This window comes from Heptranchias perlo, chromosome 4, assembly GCF_035084215.1.
Source record: "Heptranchias perlo isolate sHepPer1 chromosome 4, sHepPer1.hap1, whole genome shotgun sequence".
Taxonomy (NCBI): Eukaryota; Metazoa; Chordata; class Chondrichthyes; order Hexanchiformes; family Hexanchidae; genus Heptranchias; species Heptranchias perlo.
This window is the reverse complement of record NC_090328.1, coordinates 127,768,084-127,790,067: the sequence shown is the minus strand read 5'-3', so window position 1 is coordinate 127,790,067 and position 21,984 is coordinate 127,768,084. Positions and strand designations below refer to the sequence as shown.

At 44.4% G+C, this 21,984-nt stretch overlaps 1 protein-coding gene across 3 annotated transcripts in view; it reads right to left on the bottom strand.

Moving 5' to 3' along the window:
- Positions 1-21,984, bottom strand: part of LOC137321274 (tyrosine-protein kinase JAK2-like) — a 297,277-nt gene that overhangs the window by 32,216 nt on the left and 243,077 nt on the right. For all 3 annotated transcript variants that reach the window (XM_067983625.1, XM_067983623.1, XM_067983626.1), the window contains 5 exons: positions 20,478-20,664; positions 8,602-8,726; positions 5,397-5,531; positions 1,795-1,882; positions 326-453 (listed from right to left, as the gene is read on the bottom strand). In XM_067983625.1, coding sequence (XP_067839726.1) covers positions 326-453; positions 1,795-1,882; positions 5,397-5,531; positions 8,602-8,726; positions 20,478-20,664 — 663 coding nt within the window. The remainder of the gene's footprint in view (positions 1-325; positions 454-1,794; positions 1,883-5,396; positions 5,532-8,601; positions 8,727-20,477; positions 20,665-21,984) is intronic.

The following is a 21,984-nucleotide window of genomic DNA, read 5'->3' as shown; positions in this document are numbered from 1 at the left end:
TCAATCTGGTTGCCTGGCGCGTGGGAAACCTGGAAGCACAAATACTTACCTTCAATTGAGTTGCGATCGCAGATTGCGACGCGCTCATTTGACGTCCGGGTTCCCCACGCGAGTAACTCCGGATGCGCTGGGTTCCCGGATCCCAGCTAAAATCATACCCAGACAGTCTGTTCCCTTTCCAATTGGCTGGGAAGACTGTGCACCTGGGAGGATAGACAAATGGTGGGAATGTGGGTGTGGAGTGGTTCGAGGCGAGAGGTCATGTGATGAAACGTCCAGGAATACGTCCAAACATAGTTTGGTGCTGCTACAGTACTTCACTTACTAAGAAATGCATTGCCCAAGCCAACTGTTTGGCCACCTCCAGCTTCCACAGAATGTTCACATTGTTTTTGTTTCTCTTCAGGTACGTGTCGAGTGATCCAAACTTCACATACTCCTGAACCATGATATCTGACAAAGGAGAGAAAAAAGAACAGATCCAACATAAAGTATTGCTACTGGCTTACTGTTCAAAGACAGAAGTCTGTTTCAATAACTTTGAGAGATATAAAAGCAAGCACGGTTATGAAGCTGTTAGTCACCAGGGCAAAGCAAAACGGGCAGGGAACGTTAATCCAGCGAGCTTAGGTCTCAGAATCCGACCGGCTATTTCATTGCTATCCCCTGATGAAAGATTCCTCCACTGCACCCAGATGTTACTTCCCTTCGGATTGTTTTTGCTACAAATGCAATCCAGCACTGAGTAGCAGGTTCTCCATGGAATAGTTCAGATCACCAGAACAGAGTTTTAAACCGTTTGTAAACAGCAGGGGAGGATCCATTTTAGTTTTGAACCGGCTCAGTTTTACAGCAAAAATAGCAACAATTTATTATTCACTTGACTTTATCCCAATGTTACGGCTGTTTTGAGCATCGCATGATGTAACTCTGAGCTAAACTTGTATTTACAGAAAATTAAGCATGTTTGTCTTATAATGTTTGTCTTTGTTGCAGAATGGAAAAGATCGAACAGCGCATTCAATAGGAAAACTTTAAACGCTAAACAGCAGAAATGATAAATGGGGGTATTCACCGTCTAATACATCACATTTTGTCCCCACCCCTCTTCACATTTTGTTTCAATCTCTGTTACTAGGAAGACAAATGGGTTTGTCTGCCCCCAGACAGTCACCAATGCCAATTTTTAGCTGGCAATCAGGAGGTACATGCCAGTGGCCTGGTGAGGACTTAGCTCAGTAACCCCTACCCCGACCCCTCCTTCCTCACCACCACAGGAAAATATCTGGCCTCTGCTTCGCATGGTTCAGAATAGGAACTGCATGGACCACCACTCTCATGCAACATGACACCGTTATCAAAGATAAATCGAGCTTCAAGAACTGGGTTGGAAATTGGAATTAAAGCAAATTAAAAAAAAAATTCAGTTCAGTCACCAGCCTTATTTCAATTTTCAACACGTTGAAAAATGTTTCGATTGCAGGTTATTCCTAGAATCCTCTGTATTAAGAAATTACTTCAGTCCTACATTTTCTCATTAAATTTAGAGTATTCAGCTGTAAATATTCAATTTTAGGTTGATTTTTTATTGGATATTTTCAGTGTTTAAAAGCTCGTTTAAGAGTTAATACCGACTTGACTCCATTAAACAAACATCAAGGAGCCTTTTGACTTTGGGATTTCTGTTGCACATTTGTCAAAATTCGGGTGAAAGCAGAATGACTTAACAGCAGTGCCAAGCATCCACCAGCTGCCTCAAAACTAAATAAAAGCTTTTGGAAACTGTTTACTCACTCTCTTCACCACACACACAGACTCCGTAATTCAACACCAAGTGCTTATAGGACAGTTGACTCATCATGCTTGCGGCCTCAAAAAAGGACTGAAAAAGAATCCCAGAGACAATAAAGGACTTTTGCTTACATAACAGTTACTGCATTTAAAATTCACAGAAATATTTCACATGCTGATAGACGTGATAAGGTGCTATACAATGCTCACCCCAGCACTGCAATTTTCTATTGTGGCTTTCTTGGCTCAATAGTTGCTGTACAGTCACAGACAGCCCTAATAGGGATATATTTGTCATTTTACCTGAGTAATTATTACTCACTGAGCAATATTACTCCTCTCATTAAAGGTAGCTTGGAGACACAACCAAGGTCACCGTCCTGCTACAGCCAGGAGTGTCCTGCATTTTGTTCATCAGTGTTAGTTTATTGACTGGAGAGGTACAGTGGCCACAACAAAATTAGGAACGAAACTGGAAGATACTGCAATAGCCTAGATGTAACTAATAGTAGCTGGGGTCTCTACAGTTATGGCAAAGCTTACTCTGAGGGATGCATTTTATCCAATGCAAGTTATATTTTCATAGGACCAAGTCATATGTTCCAGTGATTCCATCACTAAATCCAGCAGTGACTTTTAGAGATTCTGATCTATCTGGGTGGGGATATAATCCTGCAGCAATTTACTTTTCATTTCCCAGCAAGTTGACATTAAAAAGCATGCTACTCTCAGGATTGTACGTTGGTCCTTTGTAAGAGGGGGTCAGGCAGAAGACAGAGGGCAAGGGACGCAAATGGTTTTGTGAAATGATTGTGTGCGCAATTTTCTGTTGGGAGGAGGGGGAAATAAAAGAGGAAAAAAGGTTCTCGTCCTAGTCTCCAATACAGTGCTCACGAATGTATACATTAGCGGGGGAAAAACTGACGCTCTATTTAAAACATTAGTGGATTTTTATTTCATACACAGGAAGCGAGGAATTGAGGAGAGATTAAGTGACAGACTTGATATAAAAAAAATGTTTTCCTTGAACTTCTCGTCCAGAAAATGTAAATTCCACGGTATGAAATTATTGGACAGTAATAAAGTCCTGTTCCACTTTTTTAAAATTTAATTTTAATTTCCCTTGCCTCATATCCATGTTGTCAGGAAAGCTCTTGGTTAGGAGACCAGGGCAGTCTGATCTATGGACACTTACACAGAAATGCACAACGTTGTTCTTTACTTGAGGCAACAAAAGGAGTGGGAACTACAGGATGTCAATCCAATCTATGAGTCACATTACAATGCCAATCAGTTGCAGATGATATTGCCATTGTCCCAACAGCACAGGAATCACTGTGCTCTGTGCAGTACTTGATCATCTCTGTCTATATTTTTAAAAATTCTTTCTAGGGATGTGGGCGTCGCTGGCAAAACGGGCATTTATTGCCCATCCCTAACTGCCCTTGAGAAGGTGGTGGTGAGCCGCCTTCTTGAACTGCTGCAGTCCGTGTGGTGAAGGTTCCCCCACAGTGCTGTTAGGAAGGGAGTTCCAGGATTTTGACCCAGCGACGATGAAGGAACGGCGATATATTTCCAAGTCGGAATGGTGTGTGACTTGGAGGGGAACGTGCAGGTGGTTGTTGTTCCCATGTGCCTGCTGCCCTTGTCCTTCTAGATGGTAGAGGTCGCAGGTTTAGGAGATTCCGTCAAAGAAGCCTTGGCGAGTTGCTGCAGTGCATCCTGTGGATGGTACACACTGCAGCTACTGTGCGCCGGTGGTGAAGGGAGTGAATGTTTAGGGTGGTGGATGGGGCGCCAATCAAGCGAGTTGCTTTGTCCTGGATGGTGTCGAGCTTCTTGAGTGTTGTTGGAGCTGCACCCATCCAGGCAAGTGAAGAGTATTCCATCACACTCCTGACTTGTGCCTTGTAGATGGTGGAAAGGCTTTAGGGAGTCAGGAGGTGAGTCACTCACCGCAGCATACCCAGCTTCTGACCCGCTTTTGTAGCCACAGTATTTAAATGGCTGATCCAGTTAAATTTCTGGTCAATGGTGACCCCCAGGATGTTGATGGTGGGGGATTTGGCGATGGTAATGCCAATGAATGTCAAGGGGAGGTGGTTAGACTCTCTCTTGTTGGAGGTAGTCATTGCCTGGCACTTGTCTGGCGCGATTGTTACTTGCCACTTATCAGCCCAAGCCTGGATGTTGTCCAGGTCTTGCTGCATGCGGGCTCGGACTGCTTCATTATCTGAGGGGTTGCGAATGGAACTGAACACTGTGCAATCGTCAGCGAACATCCCCCATTTCTGACCTTATGATGGGGGGGAAGGTCATTGATGAAGCAGCTGAAGATGGTTGGGCCTAGGACACTGCCCTGAAGAACTCCTGGTGCTGTTAGGTAGTTAGTTTCAGAATTTTGACCCAGTGATGATGAAGGAACAGCAATATATGTCCAAGTCAGAATGGTGTGTGACTTGGAGGGATACCTGAAGGTGATGGTGTTCCCATGCATCTGCTGCCCTGGCCCTTCTAGGAGCATCAGGAACAGGAGTAGGCCATTCAGCCCCTCAAGCCTGCTCTGCCATTCAATTAGATCATGGCTGGTCTGTACCTCAACTCCATTCACCCACTGTTGCTCTACATCTCTTGATACCCTTAACTAACAAAAATTTATCTATCTCAGGTGGTGGAGGTCGCGAGTTTGGGAGGCGCTGCTGAAGAAGCCTTGGTGAGTCACTGCAGTGCATACTGTAGATAGTATATATTGCAGCCTGATGACCTTCAATCCTCTCCTCAAACACATAGTAGCCATTTTTTAAAAAGGAGTTAAATGGATTCAGTATTAACTGATTTTGCTGCATCCTATTCCACATTTCCTGCGTTGTGCTCAAAAAGTTTCTAATCTGTAGTCACACTCAAGGCTGGTTAATTGTAGTTGTGTCCTGTAGCTGTGAGATCACTATTTAGCTTACATCTATCTTATTCATTCCTCTTTGGATTTTTAAATACCTGGATCAGATTCCTTCATAACTTGTTTTTTCTCCAATGAAATCAAATTTAGTTTTGGCTTCTCCTTTCGTAACTCAAGAGTTGGAGATTGGGGGGTGAGAGACAGCGGATTGGGGAATGAGAGTCAGCACACTGTGGAATCAGGATTGGGGAATGAAAGGTCACACGTGAGAATCACGGACTCAGAGGCTGCAAAATGGTTAGAGCCAGACTGCTTTTCTGGAGTCTTTTTTAAACTACTGGGTTCGACACAAGGGTTAACTCAGAACTTAGCTCAATCTTGTCCACAAACAGTGATCATAAGGAATGTAGTTGGCTGATTTTTCCCATGTCTTGTCTAGAAATGCTGAGGTCAATTGTAGCACTATTACCTCTGAGCCAGTTGGTCTATGTATATCATTACCACACCACTTCTTGCATTTACACATTGAGTCATTCAGCGGAGACTTCAGGTCGCAGATAATAATAGATGTATGGAGTACTATCACAGTCTATAGATGTAATGTTAAACAGATCCATCTCTGTACAAAAAATTACTTTCATGATATTTTTGCATTGCCTGAAAAAAATATTGTAATATTTGAAATCACTTAATAGACAATTAAACAAACCTCAGAGTAATTCCTGTGTGCCTTTTCTAGGACTTTTAGGAGAACTTCTGTCTTGTGTATCTGACCATAGTCTCCCAATTCTTCCCTTATTCCTTTGAAAATTTTGGTGAACGTTCCTTGCCCAAGGCTTTCACCCTGTGAACAAAAGAGCACAAAGAATTTCTATAGGGCTGTATGTATTACTAATCATACCAGCCAATATTGATTACCAGCAATTAACCTGAGTGAAGATATTCTGATTTAGTTCCTTTACTTACAGGATTTAAGAGATTCCCATTATAAGTTAAGTTTCTCCCTTTAAGCTCCTCGCAATTGGACATCCCAGCAAAAAAAACCAAACCAAAAACCCATTGTGAATAAGGTATTGCAGCAGGCAGTGAACACAAGCATTCAGTCCTTCAGAAAGAACTAGAAATAACTGCACTGTTAAGTTAAAGAGCTGTCCTAAATTCAAGTTTAAAATGATGATTTATCTAGACTCTTGCCTGATGTAAAATACTTTTATTTCCCTCATTGTCTTCTGAAGGCAGCGAAAGGTCACTAGATTAATTCCTGGGATGAGAGGATTGTCCTATGAAGAGAGATTGAGTAGAATGGGCCTATACTCTCTGGAGTTTAGAAGAATGAGAGGTGATCTCACTGAAGCATGTAAGATTCTGAGAGGGCTTTACAGGGTAGATGCTGAGAGGTTGTTTCCCATGGCTGGAGAGTCTAGAACTAGGGGGCATAGTCTCAGGATAAGGGGTCGGCCATTCAAGACTGAGATGAGGAGGAATCTCTTCACTCAGAGGGTTGTGAATCTTTGGAATTCTCTACCCCAGAGGACTGTCGATGCTGAATGGTTGAATATATTCAAGGCTGAGATAGACAGATTTCTGGACTCTAGGGGAATCAAGGGATCTGGGAATTGGGCAGGAAAGTGGAGTTGAGGTCGAAGTTCAGTCATGATCTGATTGAATGGCTCGAGGGGCCATGTGGCCTACTCCTGTTCTGATTTCTTATGTTTAATGGTGGGCAACACATTCCAGCAGGAGTAGCTATCAAGAGTGTAAACCCCACCTGATTTTCCTTCAGTTGGACAGGGGCTTGCGGGTCAAACTGCAAGACTCCCAAATATTCTGAGAGACAGGATCTACGGGCATTTGGAGAGGCAGGGACTGATTAGGAACAGTCAGCATGGTTTTGTGAGGGGAAAATCATGTCTCACGAATTTGATTGAGTTTTTTGAAGGGGTAACCAAGAAGATAGATGAGGGCTGTGCAGTAGACGTGGTCTACATGGACTTTAGCAAAGCCTTTGACAAGGTACCGCAAGGTAGGTTGTTACATAAGGTTAAATCTCACGGGATCCAAGGTGAGGTAGCCAATTGGATACAACATTGGCTTGACGACAGAAGACAAAGGGTGGGTGTAGAGGGTTGTTTTTCAAATTGGAGGCCTGTGACCAGCGGTGTGCCTCAGGGATCGGTGCTGGGTCCGCTGTTATTTGTTATTTATATTAATGATTTGGATGAGAATTTAGGAGGCATGGTTAGTAAGTTTGCAGATGAAACCAAGATTGGTGGCATCGTGGACAGTGAAGAAGGTTATCTAGGATTGCAACGGGATCTTGATAAATTGGGCCAGTGGGCCGATGAATGGCAGATGGAGTTTAATTTAGATAAATGTGAGGTGATGCATTTTGGGAGATCGAATCGGGCCAGGACCTACTCCGTTAATGGTAGGGCGTTGGGGAGAGTTATAGAACAAAGAGATCTAGGAGTACAGGTTCATAGCTCCTTGAAAGTGGAGTCACAGGTGGATAGGGTGGTGAAGAAGGCATTCAGCTTGCTTGGTTTCATTGGTCAGAACATTGAATTCAGGAGTTGGGATGTCTTGTTGAAGTTGTACAAGACATTAGTTAGGCCACACTTGGAATACTGTGTACAGTTCTGGTCACCCTATTATAGAAAGGATATTATTAAACTAGAAAGAGTGCAGAAAAGATTTACTAGGATGCTGCCGGGACTTGATGGTTTGACTTATAGGGAGAGGTTAGATAGACTGGGACTTTTTTCCCTGGAGAGTAGGAGGTTGAGGGGTGATCTTATACAAGTCTATAAAATAATGAGGGGCATAGATAAGGTAGATAGTCAAAATCTTTTCCCAAAGGTAGGGGAGTCTATAACGAGGGGACATAGATTTAAGGTGAGAGGGGAGAGATACAAAAGGGTCCAGAGGGGCAATTTTTTCACTCAAAGGGTGGTGAGTGTCTGGAACGAGCTGCCAGAGGCAGTAGTAGAGGCGGGTACAATTTTGTCTTTTAAAAAGCATTTGGACAGTTACATGGGTAAGATGGGTATAGAGGGATATGGGCCAAGTGCAGGCAATTGGGACTAGCTTAGTGGTATAAACTGGGCGACATGGACATGTTGGGCCGAAGGGCCTGTTTCCATGTTGTAAACTTCTATGATTCTATGATTACACCAACTGAGAAAGGTTAACTGAGCACAGACTAGGGATTTAACACCAACCTTCTGGTCAGTATGAACAATATATTTTTTAAACAATGTCATTGCCCCAGCTTTATGATAATGCACTATTTCGGGTCTGATTCAGTAGGAGTCACTCAGCTGATGTCTGTATTCTCTGTAGGAGGGAGCCCAGATTGGACTCCTTATCGGGTCCTGGATGCCAATCAGGTGGTATCCTAGCTTGGCATTGCCACTTGTCATTCTAAGTGATATTGGTGCCACTTCATGGCCAATTGAGCACTGCTGGGAACGTGTGTCCACTGGGAACTGATTTCAGATTTAGCAAATCCATTTCAGTTTAATCCCATGACAGAGAGGACACCGTTTCTTCAGAGTTGGCTTCAATAAACTATATTAGTAGGTGCCCTGCTCGACCTCCATGATCATTTAAACATATATCATACAAAATGTACCAACTTCGTTAATGTTTAAAAAAAATAAGTATACTATCGAGATAAGGCCAGTACATACAAAATTTAAAAATGTGGATTGTAATTTCCAAAATATATGCTGGATAAAACTGAGAAAGCTGCTTTTTTTAAAATTAAAAGATTTGTGAATCTCCCCAATATTAAATTGTTGAACAAGTACAACTTAAAAAAAGAACAGCAAAATAATTCTTTGCCAGCTTACGCTTCAAGTCAGTTGCAAAGCACAACTATTCACGGAGAGCAATGCATTTCAACTACTTACAAACACCAAGTCCTCTTTCCTGATCTTGTGAAATACCATTTGGCTGACATTATGCCTCTGTAATGTTGGGGACATTGGCACATCAGAAGCACTGTTGCTTCTCAAAACTAGAAGATTAGATTTATCTGTAGATGTATATAAATATATATATGTATAAATAAGAAGCAAACTTAAATAAAACACAATGAACACGACAGGAGATAATTTTCTGTTCACTAACCATTTCTCTGTGCCAGGCTTAACTCATTGACTATGATTGTTTTAACATCTTCCAGTTCTGACGAAAGGTCTTCGACCTGAAACGTTAACTCTGTTTCTTTCTCCACAGATGCTGCCTCACTTGCTGAGCTTCTCCAGCAATTTCTGCTTTTATTTCAGATTTCCAGCATCCACAGTATTTTGCCCTTGACGATGATTGTTATTGTTCTTACTGACAAACGATTTATCTTTCCTCATCTAGCAAGTCTCTTTCTCCCTCATTTGTGGTCACCAGCATTCCCTGACTGAGGGAGGGAGGTCATGCACCCATTTGGAGACCTCTACCAATGCTATCATTGGACAGCTACCAAGAGAAACATCCCTGGATGATCCATCTTCCTATTGTACATTTCTTTCTGCTGGAAGGGGCCTTACATCCATGTGGTATCCTCCCCACTTTAGATGGCCCGGCCAATATTCAGGAGCGTGAGTGCGCGTAAGAGTTAATTGGGGGGGGGCGGTGGGGGAGCGGTGGGCGAGAGGGTCGCAGACTCAAAAGTGCATCCTACCCTACCGAGTCATGGTGAATTAAATGCTATGTCAGAGAAAGCATTTTTAAGTAATTGTGAATAAAAAGAAAAAAAATTAAATTGCTTTCCAATGCCAGAAATCTGAAACAAAAACAGAAAATAGTGGAAATACACAGTAGGCCAATCTGCATTTGTAAATTAATAAAAAGAGGCTAACATTTTGGGTATAACCCAATGTTTAAGTTAGTGTGTTCTTACTATGAAGTCTTTCCTTTCAAAAGCATGAATATAATATTATTTTAATTTACACTGAAGAGACCTGGACAAGAACACAGTGCATTTTGTCTGTGACGGCTATGAACGGCACAGTTTTGTTTTAGTTAAAATGCGTTGCAATATTTTCCCCCTTTAAAGAAAAAATTAACTCTTTTCCTCTCCCCCCAGTTTTGTAACCTCGTCTCTTGAAGACAATGTCTAATGATAGGACACCAGCTGTCCTGCAGCACCTCACCCCATTCCGTCTTCCAATCTACCCAGCAACAGTTACTGGACTGCGGTCAGGAGTGGAAACCCTGCGTGATCCTTTCCCTTCTGTAGCTCACTATGACTTGAATTGGCAAAGTTCAATTTTGAAAGTATGATCTTACTCTCCCACCCCAAAACATACACACACAAACACAGACACACATAGATCAGCCATGATCTTAATGAATGGCGGAGCAGGCTCGAGGGGCCATGTGGCCTACTCCTGCTCCTATTTCTTATATATGTTTTTACACACAAGGACAGTTATACTCCCAGCGGATACCAGCAAACACAGCACAGAGTGCAGATCAAACCCAAGAATTCGGACACTCCTGCTCTGTGTGGTTGAGTTCCACATTGGCCAGTGCACTTATCAATTAAACCATCGGGGATGGGGAGCTCCTCTTCCTTGGTTTAGGTCTCTTTAACCCTTTCTTATCAATCTTTCTTAAAATTTGGCTGTGCTCTCCTTTCCTTGACAAGGGTGATCCCCAGTATCTTGCAAACTACCACTTTTTGCCCTTACCTCAGTAGATTATAACATTACAAAAGCTGTCAATAAGTCAAATTATCCATTCCCTTGAAAATGTGGCCTTATTCCATGATTGCCAATTTAGTTATTGAATAGGCCATTTTGCTGGTGATTTCATTGCCTATAACACTCCCATGAAACCCGGCTCTTCAGCACTTTGGTGAATCACCTATCAGTGTCCTGCACTTCAACATGTTACCAACATGTGGTCTCCAATCAGAGTGGCGTTTGTGGCCATCTAAACTCTTTTTAAAATCGTTCTACCTGCACTCTAGTTGATGGTTCATCCTTCCATTTTATTTCCATTAATTTAGGGGCTCCTCAGGGCTCTCTCCCCTCTCCCATTCTGTTTTCTTTCATATCAATGTCCTCCTTCACTAATCATCCAACCTTATGTACTCTTTTGCTGACAATTCTCCTCTATAATTGAATTCTTTCAGGTCCTCAGCCCCCTGATGGTACAATGACCAAATCACTACATCTTGCCTATCAATAGAACAGTGTTTTCTTCAACTCCACATCTCTCACAAGATGGTTCCACCTTTTATCCTTCTTGATTATTGAAATTCTTGGAGTTACTATCTCATCTGGCTTCAAAGAAAACTCCTGCACCTCCTTCATTGCTAACGCTGCAATTAAGAAGCTGATGGGTTTTTCATGCCAAATACTTATTTTTTCAACAACTCTTAACTCTCTATAAAGCCCAAGTCAGATCAAGATTTGAATACTGCTCTCATATCGGGTGACTGCCTTCTAACACCTCTCTCACATTCTAGAAAAGAATAAAAGTTCTGCGGTAAGTGACCTGCATCTCAACTCCGGCCTCCACTATCATACGTGACATCAGTCGGCGTTTTAAGATGATATTCAAGCTTTGAACCCATGTGCCATTTCACAACAAAAATTAGTTTTTAACGGGGAGTGAAGATTGTTAGTACAGTCCCCGCCACTTGGTGTTAACGCGATTTGCCCGCCGTAGGCGGTGGACGGTAAAACAAGTAGCAGGAAGGCAGGAGGCAGCCATGCGACTTCATGGGACTGTAGCACTGAGCTCTTATCCAACCGAACGGGAGGGGACTGAAGTGGCAGAGCGAGAAAGGAGAGCGAGAGAAGGAAAAATACAAACTCTCAAGCAGCGGCCGGAAAATGGATCAGGGACGGAAACCTGCAGCTATTGGAGCAGGAAAATCTGTCAAAAGAAGGAATCCATGACAAAGCATGGCTGAAACAGCTGGTGCGCTTGATGTGCCATTGTATTGACTCCTATGGTAATGGCAAATGGTTAGTGCCATTTGCCTAACATAGGCGGCTGCTCGTGATAAGCATGGACAGTGTAAGTGGTGGGGACTGTATCAAACTCGTAATTGTTTGCAGGGTGGAACTGAAGGCTGTTACAACCAATTAAACCGTACTTTCTCCCAAAGTTGGTTGCGCACGGACACGAGGCAGCAAATTAAAATGAGCTGTTGGTTTCAGACAGCCAGTTACAGGCGTGCTTGTTTAGTGCTTGATTCCAAATAAGTTATACATAAGAAACTGCTAATTGGAGCTTTTAAAAACTTTCCACTGTCTTCAAGGGAACATTCTGGGACATGCCTGACAATTATCTTGTGAAGGCTTATTTTCTTCAAGGCTTACTGCACTTGCTTATTTTGAGAGACAAGAGAGGATATTCCTGGTGTAAATGTGTTAAGTGGATTCATTTGAGCAGTTCTGCCACTATACTTTCAGAATTACCAGAGTTTGAAAACAACGTTGGCAGTGGGAATTATGATTTTATTTAATTTTCTAAAAGTACGCTCAGACTAACACTGCAGTTTCCAAAATGGCAAACAAAGCAGTGAATCAAGGGTCAAAAATCAAAATCTCTTGGTGAAGTGGTGCCTCCAGAACCTCCACAAAATCAAATCTCAAGCCTTTAACATTCACATCCTCTCGAATAAGTCTTAAAATCTACCAATATTGCTGATTCGATTTTTGTGTACTGCAACAAAAGTAACCAAAGTCTTAAGTGTGTATCTCCCTCTTAAGGTGTGACAAGTTCATGTCCCAGTGCACTCTCAGTCTAATTCCTTATCCTTATTATGTTACTATATTTATATTAAGCATTATTTAAGATAGATGAATTAGTGGCACAAATAGAGATAAATGGGTTTGATCTAGTAGCCATTATTGAGATGTGGTTGCAGGGTGACCAAGGTTGGGAACTAAATATTCCAGGGTACTTGACTTTTAGAAAAGACAGGCAAAATGGAAAAGGAGGGTGGGGGTGGGGGGTAACCCTGATAAAGGATGAGATAAAGACAGTAATGAGGAAGGATCTTAGTTCAGAAAATCAGGATGTAGAATCAGTATGGGTGGAGCTAAGAAATAACAAGGGGCAGAAAACAATGATGGGGGTAGGTTTTAGGTCCCCTAACAATAGATATGGTGTTGGACAGAGTATAAATCAGGAAATTAGAGCAGCATGTAACAAAGGTAATGCAATAATTGTGGGGGACTTTAATCTTCATATAGACTGGGCAAACCAAATTGGCAAAAGTAGTTTGGAGGACGAGTTCATGGAATGTATTTAAGACAGTTTTCTAGAACAATATGTCGAGGAACTAAGTAGGGAACAGGTTATTTTAGACCTAGTATTGTGTAATGAGGCAGGGTTAATTAGTAATCTTATAGTTAAGGATCCTCTGGGGCAGAGTGATCATAATATGATAGAATTTCATATTGAGTTTGACAGTGATGTAGTTAAGTCCAAAACTAGGGTTTTAAATTTAAACAAAGCCAATTACATAGGTATGAAGGGTGAGTTGGTTACGGTAGATTGGGAAATTAGATTAAAAGATATGACAGTAGATGAGCAATGGCGAACATTTAAAGAAATAATTCATAATTCTCTACAAATACAGAAGAAAAATTCGATAGGGTCCATTTTCGGGGGCGGGTAGTGTGATCTGCTATTAGCCCGCGCCCGAAGGCCCCTATGCAGGCAGCATGTGAATTTCAAGCTGCCTGCTACTTACCTCCATGCAGCCTGCGCTACCCGCGTTGCTGAAAGGCTGCACGGAGAATGAGGAAGTTGGAAATGGGGCGTGCTCAGCGCACGTCATCAGCAGGCTGCACCTCTTAAAGGTGCAGGTGCACATTTTAAATGTGTCGTGCACAGTCCACTCGGAGGAGGGAAAGATGGCCGCAAGGATGGTCGGACCGGCGCGCGAGAGGGCCCCATGCTTCTCGGATAATGCACTGGAGGCCCTGGTGGAAGGGATGGACAAAAGGAGGGCCAACATGTATCCGCAAGATGGCAGGAGACCCTCCAGACTGCAGCTCCGCAGGAACTGGCAGGCTGTGGCGCAGGAAGTGAACGCCAGGAGCATTGCACCACACACGTGGGTGCAGTGCGAAAGAAGTTCAATGATTTGATGCGAGCGGTCAAGGTGAGTGAATGCAAGTGTCAAGTGGCACATCCTACCAACTGCTCCATGCATCACACCCCCCATGACCCACCCACCAACAAACACTGCCCATTCATACGCAATGCTGCACTCGGCATGCTGCGTCTCACCCTCATATAGTACCAGACTTGCAGGCCACACAGCCACCCCCACTCACAGGTCACACACATTGGCAGTTATTCGACCAAGACAGGCACATCACCCACACACCTTGCAGGACACTCACTGGCACAATGTCCTCTGTCTTGAGGAGGTGGCGGCACAAAACAACCAATAGCAGGAGGGTGCTGAAGCTGGACGGGCACGGTTACACGTCCTCACCCCCCTAGAGGAGACAGTGCTTCGGATCATTGGGCGGGCCGTCGCTGCAGCCGTCACAACATGCCCCGCTGGAGGTCCCGAAGAAGGGGGTCTCTGCATATCTAATACTCCTTCTCCTTTCCCACATCTCCCTCCTCACATAATCTTTTCTGACTCACGTGCTGCAGATGCTGCCAAGCACACACCTCATACTTGCTCCTCTCCCCATTCCACAACTCAACCTCTTTCCCTTTGTCAATGCAGATACCCAAGAACATGTGGCGTCACTGTCCGAGGAGGAGGAGGAGGAGGGGGACATTGAAGCCACACCTCACTCGATCTGACACTTGCTTCCACCGGCTCAGAGACCGACACTGCGCGTCCATTAGAGGTTAGGTTAGAAGAGGGATCGGCATGTGGTGAGACATTGAGCAGAAGTGCGCACGAGCTGGGGCGGAGGGAACGGATACTGCAGGTGCCAGCTCGCCGGATGGCAAGGTTACACAATGGTTCGTCAGAGGAGTCAGATGAGGACTTCGATGGGCCAGGCTACAGAAGACGGCTGATGGGCGTACACCACCAAATGCTTGGGGCACTGGAAAACTTGCCAGAAAGCCTGCGCATAATGAGAAGGGGCATGGAGGAGTCCAGCTCCAAATTGGCACAGGGCTTTGCGCAGAGCTTGAAGCCCGTCCTTTCCAACATGGAACGGGTGGTCACCTCCATCAGCTCACCTGTGGAACCCACTGTGATGCAGCGTCTGATGACCGATGTCACAGCTTCCATTGTAGCACAAACCATCGTCATCAAAGCTATGGTTGCTGCTCAGACTGCTGCCTTGGAAGCTCAGACTGCTGCTATCATGGCTCCGGGGACCACTGTGGAACGGGGCTTCCAGGGCATCACAGCACTCCAGCAATCCGTTCTCCAGCTGATCACCAGGATTGCTGAGGCACCGCCCCGGGAGAGTGGCAATGGCGCCATGGCAGTCGGCCCTGCTGTCCTCTCTCAGGACGACAGCCTTCCTGCTCCCAACCCTGCCACTCCGCCAGTGCCCTTGTTGTTGCCTATCGGCCAGCCAGGCCAGACTGCTGCAGCCCATGCTGAGATGGTGCAGTCTAAAGCCGAGCCCTCCCGGCCCAGAGCTGCTCGAGGCTGTCCTCCAAGGCCATCTGCACGCTCCTCCATTGAAGGCCACCAGTTTCCCACCACCCATGCTCCAGCCACTGGGGAAGCACCTCCTACGAGTACTAGGACAGGTAAAGGCACACGAGCAAAAGGCACTAAGGAAATGCACAAGGGTGAATAGTTCTGTTATGATTCCATAATTTCATTTATTCATTGATAAATGTGACTTTGAATTTGCTTTTGGTGGTGGTTTTTATTTGTGCGATGAGCTGAGGGGGACACCAATGTGTAATCAGATCGAGGGCGATTTGATTGTCTTGTGGAAGCCGAAAGGTAGGGAGTGTAGGACTGTTGGTGAGTTGGGGGATGTAGTTGACATTATTGATAGCAGGCACGGATCAGGCAAGCACGCAGGGCCCTTGCAGACAAGGCATGTGGTTCCTGTTGCATCCTTGCATCTTCCTCCACTTCCTCTTCTGGCTCCTCCTCCTCAGCCTTCTCCTCTTCCTCCTTCTCCTCGGGCTCTGGCTCAGGGTCTTCTCCGATCATTGGTGGCAAAGGTGGACCCTCACGATGGCGAGGTCGTGCAGCATGCAGCAGACCACCACAAATCTGCCCACCCACTCAGGGGAGTACTGCAGGGCTCCTCCAGACCGGTCCAGGCATCGGAAGCGTTGTTTGAGGAGGCCTGTGGTGTGCTCCACGAAGTTGCGTGCAGCATGACTCTCATTATATAGGCCTGCTGTGCATGTGTGCGTGGGTTCCTGACCGGAGTTATAAGCCATACCATAAGGGGATAGCCTTTGTTTTGCCAATGCGAGTGAAAGATAGCTGGCACATTGGACTGCCGCATGATGAAGGCGTCGTGACTGCTCCCAGGTAACGGGCATCGACCTCCATGATTCGATGCGTGTGGTCGCACACCAGCTGCACGTTCAGGGAGTGGAAGCCCTTTCAGTTGACGATGATGGCCGAGTTCATATGCTGGGCACGCAGGGCAACGTGCATGCAGTCAATGGTACCCTGCATCATGGGGATGCCAGCAATGCGAGCGAACCTTTGTGCTCGCTTGTTCTGCTTATCTCCGTCAAGAGGGAAGGCGATGAACCTGTTCCTCATCTGGTACAGTGCATCTCTGACCTCCTTTATGCAGCAGTGCACTGCATACTGCGAGATGTTGAACATGTCGCCAGCATGGGCCTGAAATGATCCTGAGCCGTGGAAACTCAGCGCCATGGTGACCTTCACAGCCACAGGCAATGCTGTCCTCATCGCTCTGAGGCTGCAGTCATGGCCGTACCAGTTGACAGATCTCGGTCACGGCCTCCTTGGTGAACCTCAGATGTCAGATCCAATCCTCCTCGGCCATGTTGAGGTAAGAGAATTGGTCCCGGAAGGCCCTCATTGGGTAGGGCCTCCTGCTCAGTGCCCTGTGCCTCCTTGTCCTCCCTCTCCTCGCAGCTTGACCTGCTATGCGTGGCCTCTCTGCATGCTCCCAGTCATGCTCAATGCCCACGGGAGCCCTAACAGACCGCCCATGGTTGGCAGGAATGTTATTCAACCACGGTTGTAACTTTCCGAACCGTAAGGCAGTACCTGCCAAACCATTCTCAAATGTACTCTAGGAACTCTCAGTAAGTATAGGGAGCTTCAAAAAACAATTCCTATTCCACCAGCAGCCAGAAGCAATAATCCAGGCACTCTAAGACACGTACAGGTGTGCGTGGTTAAAACTGTTCACTGAGTTGAGTGTTAAGGTCCAAAATGGTGTCTATCACTTTAAATTAGTGTTGCACACCGATTGCATGCATTTTCTCCCTACATTATATGCTTCTGGCGTTCGGTATTTGCGCATGCGCTAATTCCTACACCAAGATGGCATCCGGCGCACGTCACACTGGAAACGGGCATGTGCACCCAAGACGCCGTCTTGGCACCTCGAGAGGCCATGCAGTGCTGAAACAACGGGCGCTACACGGCCCAATTTAGCACCCATACATTCACTTGAGGAATAAAAACTCCACGGGAGAAGTGATCCAACCGTGGCTAACTTGAGACGTTAAGAATAGTATTAGATTAAAAGAAGAGGCTTACAATGTTGCCAAAAAGAGCAGGCCTGAGGATTGGGAGGGTTTTAGAAATCAGCAAAGGATGACCAAGAAATTGATAAAGAGGGAAAAAATTGAATACGAGAGTAAACTAGCAAGAAAAATAAAAACAGATTGTAAGAGCTTCTTCAAGTATGTAAAAAGGAAGAGAGTAGCGAAAATAAATGTGGGTCCCTTAGAGGCAGAGACAGGAGAAATTATAATGGGGAATAAGGAAATGGCAGAGACGTTAAACAAATATTTTGTATCTGCCTTCTCAGTAGAAGACACAAAAATCGTACCAGAAATAGGAACCAAGGATCTAATGAGAGTGAGGAACTTAAAATAATTAATATTAGTAAAGAAAAAGTACTGGACAAAATTAATGGGACTAAAAGCCGACAAATCCCCTGTTCCTGCTTGCCAACATTCCAGGGTTTTGAAAGAGGTGGCTGCAGACATAGTGGATGCATTGGTTTTGATCTTCCAGAGTTCCGTGGATTCTAGAACGGTCCCAATGGATTGAAATGTAACCCCGTCATTCAGGAAAGGAGGGAGAGAGAAAACAGGGAACTACAGGCCAGTTAGCCTGACATCAGCAGTAAGGAAAATGCTAGAATCTATTATTAAAGATGTGGTTACAGGGCACTTAGAAAATCATAATATAATTAAGCAGAGTCAACACGGTTTTATGAAAGGAAAATCGTGTTTGACAAATCCATTAGAGTTTTTTGAGGCTGTAACTAGCGGGGTAGATAAGAGGGAACCAGTGGATGTAGTATATTTGGATTTTCAAAAGGCGTTCAATAAGGTGCCACACAAGAGGTTGCTACACAACATTAGGGCGCATGAGATTGGGGGTAATATATTAGCATGGATTGAGGATTGGTTAACGGTCAGAAAACAGAGTAGGAATAAATCGGTCATTCTCAGGTTGGCAGATTTTAACTAGTGGGATGCCGCAAGGATCAGTGCTTGGGCCTCAGCCATTTACAATCCATCTTAATGACTTAAATGAGGGGACCAAGTGTGATGAATCCAAGTTTGCTGATGATGCAAAGCTAGGTGGGAAAATAAGCTGCGAGGAGGACACAAAGAGGCTGCAAAGGGATATAGACAGGGTAAGTGAGTGGGCAAGAAGGTGGCAGATGGAGTATAATGTGGGGAAATGTGAAATTATCCACTTTGGTAGGAAGAATAGAGAAGCAGAATATTTTTTTAAAAGGTGACAGACTAAGGAATGTTGGTAATCAGAGGGATTTGGGTGTGCTTGTACACGAATCACAGAAAGTTAACATACAGGTACAGCAAGCAATTAGGAAGGCAAATGGTATGTTAGCCTTTATTGCAAGGGGGTTGGAATATAAGAGTAAGGAGGTTTTGCTGCGGTTATAGAGGACTCTGGTGTGACCATACTTGGAGTACTGTGTACAGTTTTGGTTCTCCTTATCTAAGGAAGGATATACTTGCCTTAGAGGGGGTGCAACAAAGGTTCACTAGACTGAAGAGAGAGAGATTGAGTAGAATGGGCCTATATTCTCTGTAGTTCAGAAGAATGAGAGGTGATCTCATTGAAACATATAAAATTCTTAGAGGGCTTGAGAAAGTAGATGCTGAGAGGCTGTTTCCCCTGGCTGGAGAGTCTAGAACTAGGGGTCATAGTCTCAGGATAGAACCGAGATAAGGAGAAATTTCTTCACTCAGAGAGTTGTGAATCTTTGGAATCAGGTGATATGAGGACAGGGCGGGAAAATGGAGTTGAGGTAGAAGATCAGCCATGATCTTGTTGAATGGCGGAGCAGGCTCAAGGGGCTGTATGGCCTACTCCTGCTCCTATTTCTTGTATTCTTATTTTTGATCTGTAACCTTTTTTTTCTAAAGATGTTGCTAATTTTTACTAGCTTACTAGGTTGGTACAGAATAGTGACATCTCTTCTCTCCATCACAACCTGTCCAATGTCTCCCTGTTTACCATTATTACTTTAGTTGCTGCTCCTCAGAACTTTCTTTTCTCATTCCTTCTGAACTGCAAATAGGCCATCTTCTTCCTCTCTAAATGTGTGGAAATCAAGGCTCATCGCACATACTTCTATATTGTTCTTTCCCAGGACCTCAAAACTGCAAACTCCTTTTCTCCTTCAGACTTCCCTTCCTAACCTAATATTCAGGGTTAAACATCCCAAGCCGGTCATTACCTAGCTACTACTAGTGGCTATCATCGTAAATGTGACTGATTATTCTTGCTGCTTTGCAAATGTCCTTGTCGTCTCAGAGAAGTGTCAGCATGAAGAAACTGCCAAATAAAGTTAACTACAAGGGCTGTAGTTAAATCCAATCATGGCTAACATTTAAGGTTTGGGGTTCTCAATAGAAGGCAGAGCATGCTCAACTCGCTTGGATCATGTGAAGGAAGGGAGGATAAAACTACAGGGGCAATTTCAACCCTATCCGCCTGGGAGGGCAGTTAAAATCACCTGGGAAACTTACCCACCGATGTCCCTCTCTCTTCCCACTGACTTCAAGGGCCTTCTTTAAATATGCAGATCGGGCTTTGATGACATCATCAGGGCCCGATTGCTATTCCATCTAGCGGCCTGCGTGGGGAATCCGTTGTGGTTTTCCCGCTAGGTGAAGCTAGCGAGAGGAAGAGTCAGAGTCAGAAGAGGCCCACAGCAGTGCTCCTCCAGGCCCCAAAAGGAATGTTCAGGCATCTCCTGCCCCGGGCTCCCCCTCCACTTCCTGATCGCAAGGCCCTCCCAGAAACCCATCTCTGAGACTTACCCGAATGCCAGGGACCATTCCTTTGGCCGCTTCCTGTAGGCTTTGGGCAAGCAACTGACCGGGGACATACAGACGAGGCCCGCGAGTTAAAACCGTGCAGTCGAGGCCAGGACAGTTTGCCACTTGCATCAGCCCCCTGTCCACCCAATTCCCACCTCAAGTTAAAATCGGGGCTCACACCTCTGAAACTTTGTGCATAAGTCACAAGAACATCTCCACGGGCCAGAGTATTTGCACAGTCCGAATCAATGAGAAAAAAATGTACAATTTGGAGGCAACAACTGACCAGCCATTTCATTTAAATCTAAAAGGACTGAATATCTTTGATTAATGAAAACATTACCTTTAGGTTTTGGCGGACAGCATTTGGTAAACTGGAAGATAACACCATCAGAACGAACCGTCTCCTTTTTGTAGCAGTTCAGCAACTCTTTGAGACTGCTGAAACTCTTCTTTGCTCCATTCAGATTATATTCATTGTTCTCATTCTTGGTAATCATGCAGTGCCTGCATTCAGTCACATTGTCCCTCTAAATAAAAATCAGAGGATAGTTTAAGAAAATACATTCTACCATTTTAATGGATTGTAATCTTAGGAATTCTTTTCCCCTCAAGATTACTCTAAACAAACAATGGAAATGTTAGATTATCTACCGTTAGATACTGTCCTCATTGATCTAAATACACATATTACAAATGTCACACTATGGATCATCAATTGCTAAATTTAAATCTGAGATAGATAGCTTTTTGGCAACCAAAGGTATTAAGGGATATGGGCCAAAGGCAGGTATATGGAGCTAGAGCACAGATCAGCCATGATCTTATCAAATGGCGGAGCAGGCACGAGGGGCTGAATGGCCTACTCTTGTTCCTATGTTCTGGAGATACTGTTCCTTTATAAAATTCCCGCTTTACTGAGCCTCATTTTTAGCTTTTTGACAAGAGGAGTCAGCACTGCGGCTCCAAGCTCAACAAAGGCATTGACAGAAGGAGAAAGAACATAGCAACAGTCCCTCGAGTCTGTTCCGCCATTCAATTAGATCATGGCTGATCTGTATCTGAACTCCATTTACCCGCCTTGCTTCCGTAACCCTTAATTCCCTTGCCCAACAAAAATCTATCAATCTCAGTTTTGAAATTTTCAATTGACCCCCAGCCCCAGCACCTCTTTGGGGGGTCAGAGTTCCAGATTTCCACTACCCTTTGTGTGAAGAACTGCTTTCTTACATCACCCCTGAACAGCCTAGCTCTAATTTTAAGGTTATGCCCCCCTTGTTCTGGACTCTCCCACCAGAGGAAATTGTTTCTCTCTATCTACCCGATCAAATCCTTTAATCATCTTAAACACTTTAATCAGGCCACCCCTTAATCTTCTATATTCAAGGGAAAACAAGCCTAGTCTATGCAACCTGTCCTCATAATTTAACACTTTTAGCCCCGGTATAATTCTGGTGAATCTGCACTGCACCCCCTCCAATATCCTTCCTGAGATCCGGTGCCCAGAATTGAACGCAGGTACCTAAATGAGGTCTAACCAGAGCTTTATTATAATTAAAAAGGCTAATGGAATGTTGGCCTTTATCCTTGAAATAAAGGCCAACATTCCATTAGCCTTTTTAATTATAATAAAGAAAAAGAGTGAAAGAGAAAGAAAGAAAAGAGAGAAAGAAAGAAGGAAAGAAACAAAGAAAGAAGGAAAGAAAGATTATTTTGGAAACAATCACACTGATCAAATTATTACATTAAATTGCAATTACACAAAGCAACTTCTGCTATAAGCATTGTTTTAAGAATATGCCCCCTCACTCAGGGTTAAATCCCCAAGAATAACAGCAGGTTGGCATGCA